This window comes from Pelodiscus sinensis, chromosome 14 (genome assembly GCF_049634645.1).
Source record: "Pelodiscus sinensis isolate JC-2024 chromosome 14, ASM4963464v1, whole genome shotgun sequence".
Taxonomy (NCBI): Eukaryota; Metazoa; Chordata; order Testudines; family Trionychidae; genus Pelodiscus; species Pelodiscus sinensis.
Window position 1 is genome coordinate 45,442,438 of NC_134724.1, and position 20,336 is coordinate 45,462,773.

Genomic DNA, 20,336 nt, shown 5'->3' on the forward strand with positions numbered 1-20,336 from the left:
TGTAATTAACTACAGTGACTTTCTGGGCAAGAAGAATAACAATGATTAAATAAAACACAAATTAATTGTTAGTACAATTTCTGTTTACAAACAGTATCCATCATCTTTTTGTTGTCCAGTTGGGTGTCCACCCCAGCTTCAAAGGCAGTTCATGTTTGAACTTTGTGATACACTGTCACAGGACTTAAAGATTAGAGCAGCAATTAAAGTTCCAGACCCCACAAACATTTTTTAGATAATTTTAAAGTATTTTATAGGGATTTTTTAAAATTCTGGAACCTATAAAATCAGGTGCCTAGTTATGATGAGGCCTCTTATATCAGACCTAGAGGGATTATTTAATATCCTGTACATTTCAGGGACAGAAGACCCTTTCCAGATTATTTTAGAGGTATTTAAAGACCCAAATACATAGTCCCAAATCTGATTCTTTTTGGGACCAGTGTGTGCTGGATCTTGTGCCTAAATACCTCACCTTTTCTGTGCTGCAAAACCACTTATTTTTAGCTCTCCCAAGGGCTAAAAGAGAGCAGACTTTAAACTTTTTCATTTTTATATGTTGAATTGTGCATTTATAATTTTTGAGTTGTTACAAAAAACACCTCTTCTCTATCTCTAACTGACACCTGTACTGTCACATTCCTGAGCAATTCTCATCCAAACAGTGCCTTAGATTTCCAAAAGATCTTAAGAGTTTTACCGGCCACATTCTATTAAATTGAGTGCCTTAAGTCTTGGCCTTTGAAAATTTCAGCCTTTTTATTATTTTGTAATAATATACAGTCTTCAGAATGTACTTTACCTGCACTCTTCCCACTGTTCCATCTTTGCTGAGGCTACTTTGAGCGTTCATAACCTCTCAGCAGCTACTTGCTTTCCCCCAAATATGGACTTGCCAACAGCATTTTTCTAAGCTGATGCCCTAGACAAACAATAATTTGTTGTTTGCTGTGACAGATCTAAGGTCTACTATCTCACAACTCAGAGCTAGAAATGGGAGATTTATACCACTGCGAGGCTAGAATTTCCTCTATCTTTCATTGCTCTTGCTTCTGGCCCTGGGAAATGTAAGTTTTTGGAGTTTAAATTAGTGATTTTTTTTTAATGTAGAAAAGTTGTTTTAGGAGGGTTAGGAGGATTTTAGAAAATTTCTGACCTTAAGTTTTAAGAAGCTGCTGTTTATCTGTATTGCTGTCTTTTAATGAGTAAGAGTAAACAATTATTTGACTTTTACTTGTCTGAATTTGGCTGAGAACTCATACAAGGTGTTTCACATATATATGTCCTTTCTTGACCTCAGTTAACAAGTATAATCAAAGCCAATATAAAGGAGTGACATATGAAGGCCATCCTGGACTGTGGTGTTCTTACACAAAGCCAACTGATCAGTTTTTAATATGTTCTATTTCCATGCTCCCCTGCACAGTTGTGCTGTAGTGGCTTGGCAGAAGATAACTTCACTCTTACCCTGTACCCATTTTCTGGTTGCATGAGAGCAGCATCAGTATCTTCACCTAAAGACTTAAGGTGGCACATGTTCAGAGTGTACATGCCTAGGACAGAGAAGGAAATAATTTATACTATTAAAAAGGGATATAAACTGGAATAGCGATATGAAAGAAAGTAAGTTAAGCAAAATTTCAGGGTAGATATCTTGATTATTGGGTAATCTCCTGAGGAAAGCAAAGGAAAACCTCTTTTGGTTGGTGCATTTACAATTAGACTGGATAATACTAGTGAATATACAGTAGGAAACAATCTTTCACTGCAGGAAGATGGACTAACTGGCCTAATCAATGTCATTTGTAGAATCTGTAGACAGATTGAGTTAGGTTAGCAGAGAAAGGTACTATGTTCACCATGTGGTTGACATTCTCCCCTGACATTTATGCATGGAAGGAAATAAATGTTCCAAGAACTCAGATAATTTTAAATGCAAACAAATGTTCATGTTGATAAAGAAATGGAGGCTGCGGCTGTCTCTTGTCAGAGTCTTCCTTTGGGCAAATGCATTGTTACACAAGGGACTACTGAAGTCTTAAATGGAGAGTAAGGGTACGTCTAGACTACAGGCTTTTGTCGACAGAAGTTTTGTCGACAGATACTGTCGACAAAGCTTCTGTCGACAAAGAGCGTCTACACTACATTCAGTTCTGTCGACAAAGCAAGCTGCTTTGTCGACATGTCAGTGTAGACGCAAGGACAGTTTACATGCAATAACGCTTTCTGTCGACAGAACTCTGTCGACAGAAGGCATTATGCCTCGTGAAATGAGGTTTACCAGCGTCGACAAAACTACTGAGTTCTGTCGACGTTATATCGACAGAACTCAGCGGTAGTGTGGACGCAGGTATAGTTTTGTCGACAAAAGTCCATTTTTGTCGACAAAACTCTGTAGTCTAGACACACCCTAACAGAGAAATGGTTTCAGTACTGGAGTAGGAGCAAGGGACCATCGAGTTAACAGGTTGTTTTAGGCTATGTCTGCGTAGGCCTGAAAGTAAAACTAGGGGCAGGCATATGGAAGAGGAGGGGTGAATGGTAGTCTAACAGAACCAACACTCACCTCTCATTAGTTCCCTTTCCACCATCACCCCTCTTCCCTGGTTGCATGTGTCTGCCTTTAGGCTCAGGCCACCCCTTAACTGTGCTGAGCTGTGACTCCTACTTGTGGCTGTGACCTAAGAGATACATAGTTTGTCTTAACCGAGTCCAGTTTAAAGAGGTCTGAGTAGTCCAACTGAGCTGCTGTATACACAAGCCCTGAGACTCCAACTCCTTTGCTGCCTTGGACAAATCCTGTTTCCTTAGTCTGCAAACTAAGAATTATATCCACTCACTTACCTGCTAAGACTGATGTGAGGTTTTAGTTAATGTTTGTTAAGAGCGCTGAAGAAAAAATGTGCTTTGTAAATGCTGTCAGATCTGCTATCTAAACTTTCTCTTTTCTCAGGATATCCCCAACCTCTGTGTATAAATCCCGTTAATGAATGAGACATGCTAGGCTTTTTTTGTTTTATTATTGCCTTCTGATTTAAATACCTACATTAAAGCTGGCAGTTCTATTTCTAGTTTTACTGCTGCGATTAATGTGGGTGAAACTACTTTCCCATTGCCTTTAGCCAGTCAAAATATAATTTCTGAAACAACTCTTTCTGTGGTGAAATTTGACAAGTGGAAGGTCTTTCTCTGCAGGTCAACACTTGCCATTTTTATGTCTATATCTTTTTTTTTTATAGAAAACTGTGTATTTTAAAGTGGTTGTTTCAGATTGTTTAAAAGCTAGATTCTGATCATTGCCTGAATTAATGCTTGTGGCATTGAATTGCAGTGAATTGCCATAAAATAATGACTGAGCAATCCAGACAAATTAAATTTGGCACGTTTCTGATAGAAATGGACATTTACTTCTGTGACAAGTAAATTTCCCTGAAACTAGTGCAAGAAAGATAGTGGATGATTATCTTAGTTTTATGGTTATGATAGTGCTGTTAACCTGATGTTATAAAAATTAAAGATGTTAAAATGCATTTAATCAGCTAATAGAGTAGTTGATGGAATTTCCATCAACTACTCAATTAGTTGAGAAGGGGGAAAACAGCAGAGCCACAGCATGGTTAGCTCCTGACCCCAGGAGCTAATCCCACTGGGGCTTTTCCTTTTAAATGTAGTAAGAGCCGCCCTGCTCTTGCTACATTTAAAAAGCAGAGGCGCAGCGTCTGGGACTGGCTCACATCCCCTTTGTCTCTTCTGTCCCCCCTTCCTACAGAGATGGTTCTGGGGAGAACTGGCTCCCCCAGCACTGGCTCCTGCTCCCCCCCCTTGCTGCCTCTATCTGATAGAGGTAGCGGGGGGAGGAGAGATGCAACTAGTCAAGTAGTGACTTGACTAGTTGCTTATATCTCTAACATAAATAGTGAGTGTTCATTGAAGAAGCTGCAAATTGATGAATTACTCATTTGTAGGTTGTATAATGAGCCAGTGCTTTTCTTTTATTGGAAATAAATGTAAATATATCTGCCAGAAACTCGTACCTTGTTGCATGTTGTTCATAATTTCAGCCATTATGTAGTTATTAGTTTGTACAGGCAATTGGATTTAATAGGTTGATGCCAAATGGGCTACCCATGGAAAAGGAAATATTATTAAATACAGAGACATCTGCTCCAGTTTTCTAAGAAACATGGCAGAAACTGAGAACACATCACATGAATACAGATGCTTTTTATTATTTGCTAGTTACAATTAAATGCAGAGGGTTTTTTTATGTGGTTGGTGATGAAAGAGTGAGAAGAACCTCGGGGGGGGGGGGGGGCGAGGGGAATGTTTCAGATTATGTAGACCACAACTGATAGTTATGTAGTCCACCACAAACCTTGTTCTGGCTTGGGATTTCATTTTGTAATATGTATTCAAGCCTTATTTGCAAACCACATTCTACTAAAGCCTTCCCATGTTTATGGCTAGTTGTTCCACAATGTGCTCTGATTTGCTGAGGCGGTTTGCAGTTCAATCAGACGTTGAGTGGAGGCAAATAATATAGTTGTTGTTCTCTTCCCCTACTACATAATGATGCTTGGAGAAAAACCATTAATGACAGTTATGTTATTAAGAATTACAGAACACTAGAACTGAAAGTACTCTTGAGAGGTCATCAAATCCAGTCCCCTGGACTCAGGGTAGGACCAAGCATCATCTAGCTCAGGGATGGACAAATATCAGCCTGAGGACTGGATTCGGTCCAATAGAGTTAGCTTCTGGTGGACCTCCTCCATTATGTTTACCTGCACGGCTGCAGGTTTTGGCGTTTGCAGCTCCTGTTGGCCGTGGATCACTGTTCCCGGCTGATGGGAGCTACGGGAAGTGGTGTCCCAGTCCATGCTGCTTCCCGCTGATCCCATTGGCCGGGAACTGCGATCTGCATCCAATGGGAGCTGTGATCACCAGTACCAGCAACTGTGCAGGTCAATATAGGGGGGCCCTCCAAGGGCTAACCCTGTTGAATCGCCACCATGTTATTCCCCACACCTGATCTGGACCATCCCTGACAGGTGTTTGTCTAACCTGCTCTTAAAAATCTCTATTGATGGTAATTCCATTACTTCCCTAGGCAATTTATTCCAGTGTTTAACCACCCTGGGTATGTCTATACTACCCCGCTAGTTCGAACTAGCGGGGTAATGTAGGCATACAGCACTTGCAAATGAAGCCCGGGATTTGAATTTTCCGGGCTTCATTTGCATAAGCTGGGCGCCGCCATTTTTAAATCCCAGCTAGTTCGAACCCCGTGCCGCGCGTCTACACGCGGCACGGAGTAGCTAGTTCAGATTAGGCTTCTAATCCGAACGAGCTGTACTCCTCGTTCCCCTGACAGTTAGGGAGTTTTTCCTAATGTCCAACCTAGACCTCCCTTGCCTCAGTTTAAACCCATTGCTTTTTTTTTCTAAGTCCATTGCCTATTGTCCTAAGGAGACCATCCTTTTGAAAAGAAAATGTAAAATAGAGAAAGAGAGATCTATATGTCTAGCTTTTAAAAGCTCATCCTTGTGAATGGATGCATATTTGAACATGGAATAAAAAAATATTCATGACTATTCCATCTTTCACGTTCCAAGTGAAATGTTCTTTGCAGTGTGTGGGACTTGTAATTCAAGTTCAGTGGATGCGTTAGTAAACAAATGTATTGACCAGAACATTACCTGAAAGAGCAACTTTTAGCAAACCTTGCATGATATTTATGCAAAAAAATCAGAGGGGTATCCATGTTGGTCTGAATCTGCATAAACAACAAGAAGTCCTGTGGCACTTCATAGACTAACAGATTTATTGGAGCATAAGCTTTTGTGGGCAAAGACCCACTTCATCAGATGCATGCTCCAATAAATCTGTTAGTCTATAAGGTGCCACAGGACTTCTCATTATTTACATAAAAGAAAGACTCCAGCATTTGCCTTGGAAACTTGATTCGAAGACTAAAGGCTCATCCATTCAGAGAAAACAAGCTTGTGATGAGCTGAATCTAATGAAAATGCCTTAATTTTTGAATTGCAAATATGAAACACTTAACATAGTACTAAACAATCTTAGTCATGGCCCTGCAATATAAAGAGGAATTGGGAAATCCATTACTGCCCTGTGCAGGCTATCCTCGTTGCTAGATGCTCCACATGGAGAGGAACAGGCACGGGTTGGCAGCGCCTCCTCATACCATACAAGTGAGTGGGAGTACACTGTGTAGCTGAGGAAAGTATGTAGAAGAAGCTGTATCGTCTTATTTCTCGTCCCATGAACAATGCAGAAGTAGATTTATAAACCAGTTCCTTCTGAAGTTGTAAGTTTACAGATCAGTCCATAGCAAGTTGCATTAATAGAGAAAGGGGAGGATGCAAGGCACTTTTTAAAAGTGCATTTTTCTTGTTCTCCTTGGTTTTGCTGCTTCCATAAAAAGTTCAGTTTGAAATGTCTTGTCACCCTCAGTTTACCACTTTCAATCTCTATTGTTCAGTCATTGACAGGGGAGAAATAAGCAGAGGCATCTTGGTATGTCACAGAGCTAAAAAAAGTAACACCGATCTTTTATGTAGTATCTTTCAATCACTGCGTGGTAAATGATTTGAAATTTTTTAAATCTAATTTCCTCTCCCAGCTGACTTTGCTGTTGAGGTGTAGGAAAAAAGAGTTTTCCATCTCCACACTTCTGAACTTTGTACTGAGCAGCATTTTCCACTATGGAGGCCAAAGGGAAATCCAGCCCTGTCCAGAAAGTCCAAAAACAACTTTCATTCTGAAGGGATGTTGGTTCTAGGAGGGATGCTACTTCCTGTGTAGCACAATGAAGCAAATGTCTGACATAGCCTCTGGATAAATCTAAATAAATCAGCTCCCAGTCAGCTGGGTTTTAATTTCCACGCGTGTGGAATGAATGACTTTAAACCAGGCAATAGAGTTTTCCTCTGCATTGGAGTGTAATTTCTGGTTACTCTAATTCTGTCAACATGTCTCCTCAGGTTCCCCAGAGGATAGAAGAACAAAGTTCTGAAGACGGCAATGCAGGAATCCCAGGCGTATGGGGCAGTTGGGGCCCCTGGTCTGCTTGCTCTCGAAGTTGCAGTGGTGGTGTGATGGAGCAAACCCGGCCCTGCCTCCCAAGCTATTACCATGACAGAAGTTATCCTAGGCCAGGGCTACAGTACCCAGCCTCGGAAAGAGCTCTCGCACCCCAGCATTCCCGCCGTGATGAAGATCCATTAACTCCTTATTCTGGCCATGTCATCTCTGCTATCCGTACGTCCGTGCCACTTCACAGAAATGAGGAGCGGCTTCAGAGAGGTCTCTGGGCTTTGGCTCCATCGCCGGGCCGCAATGACAGCCATCTGAACAGAGGAATGATGAGAGGCAGCCGGCATTCTCAAAGGCACCGACACAAGCCAGAGAGGAGGTACTGTCCCTGCAAATGTAATTGATTCCATAGCTTAGTGTGAGTGGTGTGTTTGAAGAATGTCTCTTCGTGCCAGATTTTAAATGAATAGATGGGAGAATCTCAGGAAAGAATAGCCTGGTTCTGTAGTAGTCACAAACTGGTTTTTGGAAGGCTGCTTCAAGTGATAGCATGTGATTATACTTTAATATCTGTTGTTTATGTTCTAAATCCAAAATCACCACCGGAGCCAGGGGTGCAAAGGAGGCTGTTGCCCCAGGCCTGGTGATTCAAAAGGACCCAAGGCTCCCAGCCTCTGCCACTCCAGTGGGAACAGTGACGGTTGGAGCCCTGGCCCCTTTAAATCACTGCAAGAGTGAGGTAGAGCACACACACTGGGCAGCTCTGAGGCCTGGCTGAAGGGGAGGGGATGCAGTGCAGTGTGCTCTGGGGGGTGCTGAGGACTGGCTGCCTCCAGCCTGGCCCCCTTCTGGGAGCTCAGAGCCATGTCCCCCCCATCTTCCCCAGGGGTCTGTTGGCTCCTTTACCTGCAGGCAGAATGAAACTGTAAGCTGTTTTAATATCTCTGCTTAAAATGATGTTATCTAGTAATTTCCCTCCATGATCCATTACCCTTTGACATCCTCATGGTAACCGTAATAAAGGATAACTGGGTCATGCCACTCAGATATCCATCTTATCAGCCCATGCTAATTAGAAATGGCTTGAAATTTTGTCTTCATAACTACTTGTGATAAAAATGGCTTTTTAATGAAATTTTGAATTCTGGTCAAAATTTTCTGTCTTTTGACAAAAGGGACTTTGCTTTTGTCATCCTCCCCTTTCTTAGATCTCTTTTGCTCGTTTTCTATAGGAGAACCAACCAATTATTGAAAAATTATTCAAGCAAATGAACTTTCTTTTAAAAAGAAAATGAAAATGTTTACCTTGACTAGTCCTGATTTTAATATCTGATAAAATAAATGTATATTTTTAATGATTCAATCTTGAACACTGCCACTCTTCTGTGATTAAATATTAACTCAGAGTTCCTGTCACTCCCAAAAGACAGCTTGTCATTAATTCATGCACTTATCATCAAGTAACCTGTGGTTGTGTGCTGTGCCTGCAGTCTGAGGCCTCATTTCTTGGGAGGCCTGTGATCCTGTGCTGCCTAGTTAAAGTTTGCCTTTCGATGGTCTTTTTTCCCCTCTTTAATTTTAATTGGCTGGCTGGTTGTGAACCCCTGTGCTTACCCTGAGATAATCCCAGCTATACTCCATTTTTGGGGAAAAGGGCTGATGAGATAGCTTGTAGTAAACTCTCTCTAGTCAAACACCAGTCAAATGTGAGAACTTACCTGTCCCTTCTTCCTCTCTGCCATTTTGTCAGTAAGGTGTGAACATCAAAGCTTACTTGGAACCAGACTAGGTTCAGATGCTAACCTTTTGAGTTATGGGTAATGCCACTTAATTCTTGTTCCTCCAAAACCACAGAAATTAAAGAAATGAAATATACATTAATCAGCTCCCAGTCACCTGAGTTTTAATTTCCACGTGTGGAATGAATGGCACAAACTCAGTCATGCAAAGCCATTCACACGCTGTCGTCCCCCAGCTCAGGGGCTTGTCTCTGAAGGAGGGGGATTTGGTTGGGGGGGGGGCCTCTGGGGTTGCCGGTCTCAGAAGGAGGGAGATTTGGTTGGGGGGGGCTCTGGGGTTGCCAGTCTCTGAAGGAGGGGGATTTGGTTGGGGGGGGGGGACTCTGGGGTTGCCGGTCTCAGAAGGAGGGAGATTTGGTTGGGGGGGGCTCTGGGGTTGCCAGTCTCTGAAGGAGGGGGATTTGGTTGGGGGGGGGACTCTGGGGTTGCCGGTCTCAGAAGGAGGGAGATTTGGTTGGGGGGGGCTCTGGGGTTGCCAGTCTCTGAAGGAGGGGGATTTGGTTGGGGGGGGGACTCTGGGGTTGCCGGTCTCTGAAGGACGGGGACTTGGTGGGGGGGGGGGGGGGGCTGGGGTTGCCGGTCTCAGAAGGAGGGAGATTTGGTTGGGGGGGGCTCTGGGGTTGCCAGTCTCTGAAGGAGGGGGATTTGGTGGGGGGGGGGACTCTGGGGTTGCCAGTCTCTGAAGGACGGGGATTTGGTGGGGGGGGGGCTCTGGGGTTGCCGGTCTCAGAAGGAGGGAGATTTGGTTGGTGGCGGCTCTGGGGTTGCCAGTCTCTGAAGGAGGGGGATTTGGTGGGGGGGGGGGGCTCTGGGGTTGCCGGTCTCAGAAGGAGGGGGATTTGGTTGGGGGGGGGGGGACTCTGGGGTTGCCAGTCTCTGAAGGACGGGGATTTGGTGGGGGGGGGGGCTCTGGGGTTGCCGGTCTCAGAAGGAGGGAGATTTGGTTGGGGGGGGCTCTGGGGTTGCCAGTCTCTGAAGGAGGGGGATTTGGTTGGGGGGGGGGACTCTGGGGTTGCCGGTCTCTGAAGGAGGGGGATTTGGTTGGGGGGGACTCTGGGGTTGCCGGTCTCTGAAGGAGGGGGATTTGGTTGGGGGGGGGGACTCTGGGGTTGCCGGTCTCTGAGGAAGGGGGATTTGGTTGTGGGAGGTGCTGGGGGTGCCTGGCTCTGGCATCAGCTGGTAGAAAACCTGCCAGTCTCCAGCGGCAGCCCCTGTTTGGGCAGGCCAGGGCCAAGGGGCATGGAGCAGGGGTTGGGGGGCCAGAGGTGCGTAAGGGCAGGCAATGGCAGGGGGAGAGTACAAGTAGGGGGTGGATCTTGGGAGGAAGAGGTAGCTCAGGAGCATTTGGGGGGTGGGTGGGACAGTATGTGTGGGGGGGGTCTTGGGGCAAGAAAAGCAGAGTGGGGGATCACGGGTCTGGGTGCTTGTGCCCTCCAACCCCATGTTTTGGGCACTTCTGTGATTCTGGGCTAGGAGAGCTGGGTCCGCCCTGGAGCAGTGTGCAGCCAAGGCAAGGGACAGCAAGTGTTGAAGACCCAGAGTAAAGTGACGGCTTGGCTGGTGGGGAAGCGAGAAGAGCTTTGTCATTTGTGAACTCCACCCGCAAGTGCTGAGAGCGGAGGCGTGGGGAGCCCCCTTCCCCATATGCTGAATTTGCCAGTGACCTGCCGCTTGGCACCCGGTTCCCTACCCACTGACGTTGAGCCACTCACCCGTCTGTCACTGGACTGCCTCACTTGATTTCATCCGGACACAAAGCGCTATCAAGCAATTGATGGCACCACCCGCCCATTGGAATGGTATCAACCCCGCGGGACCAAGGCAAGACTTGTCCTTGCCAGTCCTTGCTCTGCACATTGGTAAAACTCAGAAGCCTTTCCCAAGGAGGCCAACATTGTTCCCATTTTACAGCTGGGGAAACTGAGACTCAGTGGGGACTGTGACATGCCTGAGGTAACACACCAGGCTGGACTAGAAGCTCAGTTTCCAGTGGTTCAGGGGCTGTCTACATGGGTAGCAAAGATGTGACTGCAGCACAGACCAGCATAACCCGGCTCGCTGCAATCTGATTAATGTGGGGAACAACCACAGGGTGGGGGGGCTTCAGCAATCATGCCCTGTCTAGCTCATGCTGTGATCAAGACACCCCTGCTCAAAGGAGACAGTCCTGGGAGCTGCCTGCCGGCCCACAGTGAAGCCCAACTAACGGCAGCGAAGGGCAGAGTCTGATACCCAGCAGCCATCCTGAGCCCGCTTCTCCCATCCGCTCAGCCCCCCTCACCCTCTGACTTGCTGAGGCGTGTGGAGGGAATGCTTCGGACCTTGCCAATTCACTCCCCTTGCACCTCAACATCGGCCTAGAGGCACCACAGGGCATGGCCCCTGGGACCCCACAGTGTGCGAGAAACTAGGGCCTGACCTGACCCCCAGGTCAGGGATCAACTTGAGGGAGGGCCCTAGCATCAAAATCTCATTGGTGCTCAGGAGGCTACAGAGCCTCTGTAGGGGGTGCTGGCTCCGGTTCAGTCCCAGGGCAGGGGGCACAGGCTAGCTCACGGAGGTATGGATGGGCTCTGGGGATCCGTCCCTTCTAGGGGGCCCCAGCTCCCATCTAACTCCATGCAGGCAGTATAGAATCACAGAACACTAGAGCTGGAAGGGACCTCAAGAGGTCATCAAGTCCAGTCTCCTGCCCTCACAGCAGGACCAAGCACCCAGGGCTACTCAACACATGGCCCATGGGCTGCATGCTGCCAATGGCCAGTTTGTTTGCGCCCCACGGTGCAGTTTGGGTTTATGTGGGGATCAAACACGTGGCCGGCAAGTGGGAGCCAAAACAAAAAAGTAGTCAGGGTAATGATCTTCTGTTGATATGCGTTTTAGTAGTCAAATTCTTGGACTGTCATTGCTCATGAAAAGTGCTGTCACATGGGTAGAAATCGGGTAAATGTTGCAATTTATTAATATCAGCAGAGCTGACGTAAATGAGGCCTGTGTGTTGTGTAGTCTTGCCTTAATCTTTGTATTCATGCCTGTCAGTGTGAGAGAAGCTATTTGTATATATTTGCTTGCATATGCAACCACACTTAAGATGAGGCCCTCCGCATGTTCTGTAAGCATCAGTGTGGCCCCTGGGGCTTCCAAAGTTGAGTTGCCCTAGCTCATCCCTGACAGGTGTCTGTCTAACCTGCTCTTAAATATCTCCAGTGATGGAGATTCCGCAGTCTCCCTAGGCAATTTATTCCAGTGTTTAACCACCCTGCCAGGCAGGAAGCTTTTCCTAATGTCCAACATAAACCTCCCTTGCTGTAATTTAAGCCCATTGCTTCTCATCCTAACCTCAGAGGCCAAGCAGAACAATTTTTCTTCCTCCTCCTTATGATACTCTTTTAGGTACTTGAAAGCTGCTCTTATGTCCCTTTTCAGTCTTCTCTTTTCCAAGGTAAACAAGGCCAATTCCTTCAGCCTTGCCTCCTAGCTCATGTTCTCTAGACCTTTCATCATTTATGTTGATCTTCTCTGGACTTTCTCCAGTTTCTCCATGTTTCCTGAAATGTGGTGCCCAGACCTGGACACGATACTGCCTAGGAGATGTGAGACTGGGTGGGTTAATTTCCAATCCTCCTGTTTATTCTTTTCCTAAGCCAGGAGGGCACAGTGGTTCTGATGGGGGCTCTGCAGGAAGGCACCCACACTGCCCCCTGCCTGAAACCTTGTGTAGGTGTTAAACAGCTGTCCAGCCCATCCTAGAGGTGACTGCATTTAAACATGCCTGAAGCAATACAGCACCAGCAATGGACAGGAGAATGGCTCCTGGACATGGCTTGCTCATGACTGCTTCAGTCCCATTGGATGGGCCTCAGCCTCTTTCCTTCCCCTCCTGCACTTTGCAATGGAGCTGTAGATTCTGGGGGGAGAAGGGTGGAGGCAGGCAGAGGTGTCTCCCTGCAGCAGATGTAGACACATCTCTGTATTAATCATTCTCTCATTGAAGTTTTTAGCTTTGTATTGAGTCCTTTTACATGGAAACTTTGTATTACGTCTTGGTAGAATAGTCCCTAGGACCGTGGTCCCCAACCCGGTGCCCGCGGGCGCCATGGCACCCGCTGGGCCCTTTACGTGCGCCCGTGGAGCAACCTGGGCTGGCCCCGCCCTTGGGCGTGCGGCAGGTGCCAGCCTCGGGCGCATGGCCGGCCCTGGCCCCGCCCCCAGGTGTGCCGCCCCGGCCGCGCGGAATCTGGGCAGCCCAGCCCGGGATCGCGGCACATGCTGCTGCCGGCCTCGGGCGTGTGGCGCATGCTTGGCCCCGCCCCCAGTCACGTGGCCTGTGAGTGGCCCTGACCCGTACGCGCAGTGCGTGAGCGGCCCCGCCCCCAGGCGCCCGGCAGCCCCAAAAGGTTGGGAACCACTGCCCTAGGACAAGTGAGACAGACTGTCCCTGTGGAGTGAATGAGGTGGGAATGGATAAGGCGGAAGGCGAGCACCTCTGGGCAGTTGCAAAGGTTGGAGAGGTGATGGAAGCCAGATCCAAGATCAATGAGCCCTGGGATGTGGGCCCACTGAAAGGAGACTGGACCTGTGGATGCCTTGGGGAGTCAGCAGCAAGGGCTGGCTATGGGAAGCCCCCTCTTTGGAGGTGAATGTGGCAGCATTGAGACACCACCCAGAAGCAGGTGCCACAGATACTAACTTCAGATTCATGGGACGGCTCTCACAGATCTTGCACATGCATAAGATGATAGATCTGCAGCAGGGGAGGCAGTAGCATAGCGAGGGGGCCGGAAGGGTCAGTTGCCCCTGGGCACCATGCTAGGGAGGTGCCAATTTAATCCCATTCTGCTCCCCCGTCATCCCTCAGCTCATGTGCTCTTACTCCACATGCCACCGGCAGCTGGAGCCTCCTCCCTGTCTCTGCTCCAAGCCCTACCCTCCTCCATCTCCACTTGCGGTTTAGTGCATGCGGGAGCCTGGCCCCAAACTGTAGGGGGTGGGGGAAGATGTGGTACACGTTCACCTCGACTGTGCACCAGGTTTGGGGTCGAGCCACATGGCGGCGGGGGGGAGGGCAGGGCGCAAATTTTTTCCTTACCCCCGGGCTCATAACACCCTCGCTACGCCTCTGGTCTGATGGATTGGTCTGGGGTTCCTCACCACTCTGCGATAGCAGCTCCTGGTGGGCCATTGGTGATTGCTCAGTTTAAGGTAGCCACTGCAGTTGGAAAAGGAGACATATAGGAGAGGAGGATGGGAAGAACTGTGTACTGAACATTGTACACAGCAGCCTCATAATATGGGTGGGGATAAAGCCTAATTCAGCTCTGCTTTCCTGTATGATGGAATTCCTTTAAGTTTATGTTGGGGGTTTTGTGTACAGATGGTACAGCAGTTTTTTCCAAGGATGAAATCTTGAAAAGAGATTAATTGATATGGAGGTGTTCAAATCTTACTTAAGTTATAACCTAGAAGACGTGCCCTGCATTGCCTGGGTCCTTCAGGCCAGGAGTCTGGCAGTGTGGGGAATGCAGGAGACAGGGCAGGGCCTTGGAGATGTGGGGGGAGGTGGGGAGGCAGGAGACTGGGGGCATGGAGGTTGCAGGATTCAGGGTGGGGAGTTGAGGAGGGGCTCAGACAAGGGGCTGGAGATGTGGGGGATGCGAGAGTGAGGGTTGGGGAGGTAAGGAGGAGCTGAGAGCCCATCCGGTAGGACTTTCTCTTTCCCTCCCCTGTGGCCAGCAGGGCCTTCTCTTCCCCCCCTCCTCATTCCGTTCTGCCAGCAGGGGCCTTCTCTCCTCCCTCAGCCCACTCTTCCCCACCGGCAGGGTCTTCTGTCTCCTCTCAGCAGCGCCTCCTGGCTGGCAGGGGCCTTCCCCCCAATGCTGCCACCAAGAGCCATATGGGAAAAAGTTTGGGACAAGGGGAGTACTTACGTAGTCTGGTGGCAGCCAAGATGGCCAGCTCTGCTGGTCATTCTCCCGGTAGTGCAGATGCTTCCAGTGGTCATTCTGAAGTATAGCTCTCCCCTGTGTTCACTGCCCTCAGAGGCGACTCTCAGTATCACATCACGCAGTCCCCCCTCCCTTTCCATGTTATGGAAAACAGTCCCATTCCTGGCACTTTCCATTTTCCTGGCACTACCAAACCCTGACCTTGCTTTAAGTTAAGATAAAAGGAAGCTGCAATACCAAATTTGGTGGTCCTAGCTCTTACCAGTTAGGAGGAGTTAATGAGCAAACAGACTCGCAGACAGAGAGATGCGTTTTTCTAAAATATATAGGTAGATTATTTCCTCCTTGTATAAAATGGGTCCTTGTGGCTTTAAAGCCTATTGTATTGTGTCATTTTGAGATGTCTTTACAGTCACCAGCAAAACACTGGGAAAAAATTTGAGTTGAAAATGAAATGAATTAGTATGGCAGGTCTAATATGTTTTCTTAATTTTGGAAATTCCAGAGGTCAAACGTTTGTTATGAGGGAGTGTGCTGTACATTGTGGGTAGAAAATAAATTCCAAATATTAATGAGCTTTACATATGACTTATATGCTGTAAAATGTTGTTCAATAGCCCATAAAATAGGGAGGCAAAGAACTGTCCAAAGTCATTCAAAAAAGACTATTTTAATAATGTAAGAATTAGTGGAAAGTTTTTGGAATATTTATAATTACTGTTTCAGATTCATAAATTATCCACATTTTAGTAGACTTCTATAAAACAGCTATTTAAAATTTGTGATTGAGAAGAGCTATCATCTGAGTGCATAGTAAGATGAAATGGGACTATTTCCAAGTCAAATATATTCCACAAGCAATGGAAGTTCTTCAAAGAAGCAAACTACGTTTGTACCTTTTGGAAACAAGTGGAAAAGTTCTCAGGCAGTTGACCAGGAAAGTAGAGGAATCAGAAATTGTGAATTGTGTATTAATGCAACTGAGAATGTAGAGACACTCAACTATGAATTGCAAGAATCAGTTGATCAGGTAGAATTAGACAATTTAAAAGGCAGGGCAAGGGAGTGGCAACATAAGCTCAAATTTTGACCTATTTTAAAATGTTAACGGTTTCATTTTGGAAGAGGAGAATAAATCAGCTTGGATCTTATTGTTCTGTTGTTGCTCTGTTCATATGGTATTAACATGGGAAGAGAGAAGTACTAATCCAGCAGGAATACCTAGAGAAATTGTGCATGTGAAGACAAATGGAAAGCATAATGCCTGTACGAGGGTGCTCAGCAGCCACCGCTGCATCTCTTCTACAGCAAGAGAAGTCTTTCCCCCTCTCTGCATTTGTGGCCTGTGCATAGCTGCAGGAAAGAGAAGCCAAGATGAAGCCCCTCCCTCTTCCAAACAACCATTTCAGTCTTGCATCAGTGCTAGTAGCATTGGATGGTCTCTCTTCACATTATGGATGCTTTCTTTGTGGGTATGCCGCCTTCTTAGTTGAGGCAGAACTATGTAGCTTATGCCAATCAAGAGAAGAGGGAGAAGGAGTCTGAATTTTAAAAAAAGTAACAGTGCACTCTGAATGAAAATGATACCCACAGCAGTAGAACTTTCTTCTTAATCTTTGACAACTTGTGCATTTTATATCTGGATGGTAGAATTTCATACCTGTCTCATGCCAGGTCAAGTGCTACTTAATGATTTGATGCTGCGTGAAGTTGTGCCCATTAAGCATAAATTATTTTTTTGCTATCCTAATTATGCAGTAGTCATTTAGCCCCCAATTCTGCTGTTCAGGAAAGTACGTAAGCTCATTAAATGCTTTTCTGAATTAGGATCTGTCCTGGGTTGTCTCCTGAAAGTATTTTCATGCCTCAGTAATTGACCACAGTCACTCCAACTCTTTTAATCACCACTGTATTTTATGACTATATTTACAATCCATAGCCAGCTTGCCTTCTGGGAAATCCTTCAGTAATAGCAGCAGTCAGTCCTGCCTACCTCTGCCCTCCTTACTCTCTCCATCCTGTCCCTGCACTTCTTGTATGTTTATATAGTGCTAGTTTCACAACATTAGCCCCTGAGCAGGATCTCCACTTCATTTATTGGCCTCCTGTAATAACTCTCTGTGTTGCAATCATAGTATGCTTAATGTGAAATGGAGAGGAATTGGGTGACAGGGTGCCAAGATAGTTCCCCAGTCAGCGCATGGGACCTCATTTCCATTTATTGTCCTGATGTTTACTCTGTTCCTTTGGAGACCTTAGAAGGGCCTTTTCAGTTAAACACTGTCTTGATTACAGTTCGTTAGCAAATGGAATTTCAAATTGGGATGAAAAGTTAAAATGTATCGTGGAATGAAGATTCAAGACTATTTTGTTTTTGAAAAACTGCAACTCCCTTTTCCAAACTTTTCATTTTGATGATGTCTAAATATTATCTAATATAAAATATATTATAAATATCATGCAATGCTAAAATTGATATCAACAATGAAATTAAAATGACAAATCTGGAATGAAACTAAGGAAGTTGAAATAGAATATGAGAGACATGTCCAAACAACCCAGTTTGAATTCTTTTGAAATTTTCCCATAGGAAAAAAACAATGACTGGTTGATCAAAAGCACCTTTGATTTGACCTCCGTGCACCCTATCTAATATAAATGTGTCTGAATTGGAACTGGGAAAGCCACTGTAAAAGAGCTGAAGGGCATAACATCGAGAGGATGTAAACTGTTCAGTTCCTTGAGCAAAACTCAGGACATACTTTTGCTATTCTTTTTTTTTCAAATAAATGCCCCCATAGGCCTTCCAGAGTTTAATAGTAGTTAGAACTGTATTCTGCAAATGCAAACATGTTTCCATCTCCAGCTCTTAGTGTACGTTTAACCTTTATATACATAAGGAAATCACATAGCTGGAGGGACACTTTGCATGTACATGTGCATGTTTCAAGGGGTGTCAATGGTTGCTCACATAAATTTTGCATACCTACAAAGCACTGACAAAGTTGTTTTGAATTTTAAATCCCATATATATTTTTAAATGTTTATGAAAGAAGATTTTTGACCAAACATTAGTGCTTCTAATTCATCTCTAAAGGGGACATAGAATTGCAAGCAATCAGAATCACCTCATCCTTCTCTGATGTTCTAGGTGTGTTATGTATTTGTAAGTAGTGAAATTGAAGAAAGACTACTGCCATAATAGGTGAAATGTGTATAGTGGATGTGTTCAGCATTAAATCTGAAGTGGGGAGTAAGTAAATTGTCTAGCACAAACTTAAATACTATTGGAATAGGGTTTTATTCCACAGAAAGATTGAACTTTTTGCTTAAAAAATAGAAAATGAAAAACTTTCAGCTGACCGCTGAAAATTTTTATGTGGATGTGCCATTGTGGTGCCTCAAGTGAGTTGCAGTTTGGGAGAAGGAGGGACTTGCCCCTACTCTTCTCTATAGGCCAGGCTCTCTTCCATGATGCATGACTGTCTCCTCTTTTGCTGTAGGAGATGTGGTCTAGGTGTGTAGCCCAACCCAAGGAGAAGGATGAGGGCATGAGGCATCCAGTACTCAGTGTTATGGAACTATAAGTCTCAGGTGGAACCATAGAGGCATTTCTGACTAATTTTTTGTTTGTTCTGTGGTGCTAGGCTATTTGATGTAAAGTGGAAAATTTTCTGTGAAAAGCAGACACTTTTCATAAAAATTAGTGTCACCAAAAACCTAATTGCTGACACTTTTTTCTTTAACTTTCCCTAAAAATAATCTTGAGGCTGCAAATAAGTGAGTTTTTAAGAAGTTGCTTTTGGCAGCACTGATGGTCACTAGAAAATAATCCTGTTTTGAAATGGAAAGATGCAGATTCTCTTTCAGAAATGGCTTTGAAAAATACTGGATATTGTGACTGTTGAGGAAGTTGTTGATGTAATAATAAACACATTTTCTTCACGATGTGGAGTAAAGCAGTTAAGCATCTCCCTAATCTAGTCCTGCTGACTTACTTTATCTTCCTGTATTTTGTGGTGGGGAATTCATATGGGATTTTATTCTTTCCTTTCCTTTCTCCCCATCAATAATCCTTTAGGAGAATGTTTTTGAATTAGAGTTTACCACATGATCTTGAAGTCCTCTTATTTCCCTAATGCAGACTCTGTATGGATCCCATAGGCATCAATAGATAATATTGCTATGTTATTGGCATGTCTTTGTCTTCTTCTTTAATGCTGTTTTGCATACTGTACCATTCTTATTCATACTTTTTCCAGTACCCAGTGGGACTAGTTGCATGATTCAGTGATATACCACAGCCCCAATACAGGAAAGGACTTAGTTAAATGCATGGTTAAGTAGCCCTGTGGCACCTTAGGGTATGTCTAGATTACCTTCCTCTGCCGACAGAGGCATGTAAAATAGGCTACCCAACATAGTCAATGAAGCCGGGATTGAAATATCCCCAGCTTCATTAACATAAAAATGGCTGCCACGCTGTGCCGGCTCAGTTTATCTTATGCCTCGTGAAACGAGGTTTACAGGAGCGGTCGACAAAGGCTTCCCTTGTCGACCGATCCGCGTCTTGACTCGCACACTGTGCCGATGATCAGCTGAGCCGGCACAGTGTGGTGGCCATTTTTATTTTAATAAAGCCAGAGATATTTAAATCCCGGCTTCATTGACTATGTCAGGTAGCCTATTTTACATGCCTCTGTTGGCAGAGGCAGGTAATCTAGACATACCCTTAAATACTAATAAATATATTCTATTGTGAGCTTTCCTGGGCGAAACCCATTCATCTAAAAGCTCATAATATAGTATATTTGTTTGTCTCTAACGTGCCACAGGACTGCTCCTTGTTTTTAAAGTTACAGACTAACATGGCTACTGCTCGGAGTCTTTTTAGTGTGCATAAGTATTGACCTAAAACAGAAGCTTTCCTGAATCGGAACCCATGTGAATAAGGGCTGGACCTTGTATCTCGTTTAAGGAATTGTGGTACGGATTATCAGAAAATTGATAAGCGCAAATTAATAATATACAGTTTAAAAAAGCAAACTAAAGTTGCTTACAATCTGTTCCTACTTGAATACAATTACATTATTTGGCATGAAATACAAATTCTTGTGAAACTGATTGGAAAAAAATACTTTTCATATGCAGTGGCCAATTTTTAAACCTCAGTCTTGGCCATTCTAATTTGTTTTAATTCCAAAGGGCTCAGATTTTATTGGTGATTAATGGGCATGCCAAAGTCCATTTTAAAATCAAGGCTATCTTTGAGTTACACTACAAAAATGTCCCAAACCGAATGTGTCTTTTGTGCATTTATAGCAATAGGTGAAAAAAATTTGGAGGGGGCTGCCTTTTAGTTTGTTTGGACAGCATCTATCACACAGGCTGCGTCTATACTGCACTTTTATTTCGGAATAACTTTGCTGTGTAGACACACCCTGACAGTGTTAGCAGACTGCAAATAATACGTTTTATCATTAACAGTTGTTTCTCTGTTGCAACATTATAACTAGAAGTTCTTCCTAGTGCA

At 45.1% G+C, this 20,336-nt stretch overlaps 1 protein-coding gene across 2 annotated transcripts in view; it reads left to right on the forward strand.

Moving 5' to 3' along the window:
- The window catches only part of THSD4 (thrombospondin type 1 domain containing 4), a 680,148-nt gene that overhangs the window by 72,569 nt on the left and 587,243 nt on the right, over positions 1–20,336 (forward strand). For both annotated transcript variants that reach the window (XM_075897742.1, XM_075897743.1), the window contains exon 4: positions 7,008–7,438. In XM_075897742.1, the coding sequence (XP_075753857.1) occupies positions 7,008–7,438 (431 nt within the window). The remainder of the gene's footprint in view (positions 1–7,007; positions 7,439–20,336) is intronic.